General features: G+C 61.7%; 1 protein-coding gene across 1 annotated transcript; it reads left to right on the forward strand.

The window, feature by feature from the left end:
- Positions 1-122: 122 nt before the first annotated feature.
- Positions 123-1,191, forward strand: BDQ94DRAFT_176705 (uncharacterized protein; the record flags this gene model as incomplete). The annotated part of the gene is made up of 3 exons (XM_026772743.1): positions 123-136; positions 206-232; positions 279-1,191. 3 exons carry the CDS (start codon positions 123-125, stop codon positions 1,189-1,191), a joined length of 954 nt encoding a protein of 317 aa, XP_026619134.1.
- Between the last annotated feature and the right edge of the window lie 254 nt (positions 1,192-1,445).

Consider the following 1,445-nt stretch of genomic DNA (forward strand, 5'->3'; position numbering starts at 1 on the left):
CGACGCAGCGTACGAGGTGCCGGTATCGCACCAGGAGCCAAAGCTGCATGAAGCGTAAGTCCTCCCCTTCTTTGTAGACTGCAGAGAAACAATCCGGACCACCCGGTCTCAGAGAACACGACATGGGTGGGTCGGCGTGCAGGGGAGGTTGTGATGTTGTATCATCTCTCGCGTGGCTGCGCTAACCAACAGATATCCTCCCCAGGACCCGGTGCAGTGTCGCCGCATTAGGGTCTGTCTTTGCTCGAGTTCGTTCACGGTAGTGCTAACATCGACAGGTATTTTACGCCCAGCTGCCTCCCCGGGATCGGGACGTTGCAGGATGGCGGGGTCGCAGCCAACTGTCCATTGCGGGCCGCCCTGCGGGAGAGCCAGATTATCTGGCCGACCCGCACGCAGCCGGACCTGGTGGTCAGCATCGGCACGGGTTACAGCACCGAGGAGCCGGCGTCTGATGCAACAGAGGACGATGGGCCGCTTCGCGGCGGGTTCATCGCTAGGGCTATTCGCACCTTCCTGTCTTCGCCAGCGGTCGACGGGCGGCGCGGCTGGCTCGACGCCTGGGACAGTGTCCCGGAGACGCTCCGCGCCGATGTCTTCCGGCTTGACCGAGCCATCGCTGGCCCCCTGCCCGAGCTGGATGACGCCGAGGCGATGGAGGGTCTCGGTACGTACCCTTACCGCGTGCCGGACGGGCTGATGAGAGCGTGGCTGGCCAAGTCTTTCTTCCTCGAACTGGACGAGACTCCCACCGTGACCGCCCAGGGCCTTGTGTGCCGGGGTTCCGTCCTGTGCTGTCGTTCGGACACTGCCACTTTGATCCGTCAAACCCAGTGCCACTTCCCTGGCGCTCGGTTCATGTACGGGAACCGTGACCTGGGTGCGGTCAGCAACACTGATGGATGCTCCGCCTGTGGCTACTATCGTAAGCGTGTCATCCTGCAGGTTACGAGCTTGAGCGAAGACCTGCAGCTTGGCATCTCCAGCTCGACAGCGTTCCGTGCCTTGGGCGGTTTCCCCACGTCTGTGCAGGCGCTGCTGGACGCTCAACAAGCCGACGCGCCGTTTGGGCGGGCCGATCATGGTCGGGACCGATGGCCGCCGCCCCGGCGTTGCTACTGTAGAAACCTCAAACGGACGGGCACGGAGGGGATGGAAAGCAAATCGACCACCAAGCGTCGAAGGCTATAGTGGTGCTAGGTAGGTAACCCCGCACCGTAGAGAAGCAATCCCTTCGTCATCGGTGGTATCGGACAGGCATGGTGGGTGAAGAGAACGGAGAATGGAGCCAACCACGGGAGGAACGGTACGTGTGTGCCTGGCGGGGGGTGTTTAATCACCTGATGGTCGGTCCCACCTACCGCCCATATCAAAACACCGACTCCCATCTCCATTCAATCGTAAAACGTCTGGGGGCATGCATCACGATCGATGCAGCTCTGATT

Source organism: Aspergillus welwitschiae (assembly GCF_003344945.1).
Source record: "Aspergillus welwitschiae strain CBS 139.54b unplaced genomic scaffold BDQ94scaffold_327, whole genome shotgun sequence".
NCBI classification, from domain to species: Eukaryota; Fungi; Ascomycota; class Eurotiomycetes; order Eurotiales; family Aspergillaceae; genus Aspergillus; species Aspergillus welwitschiae.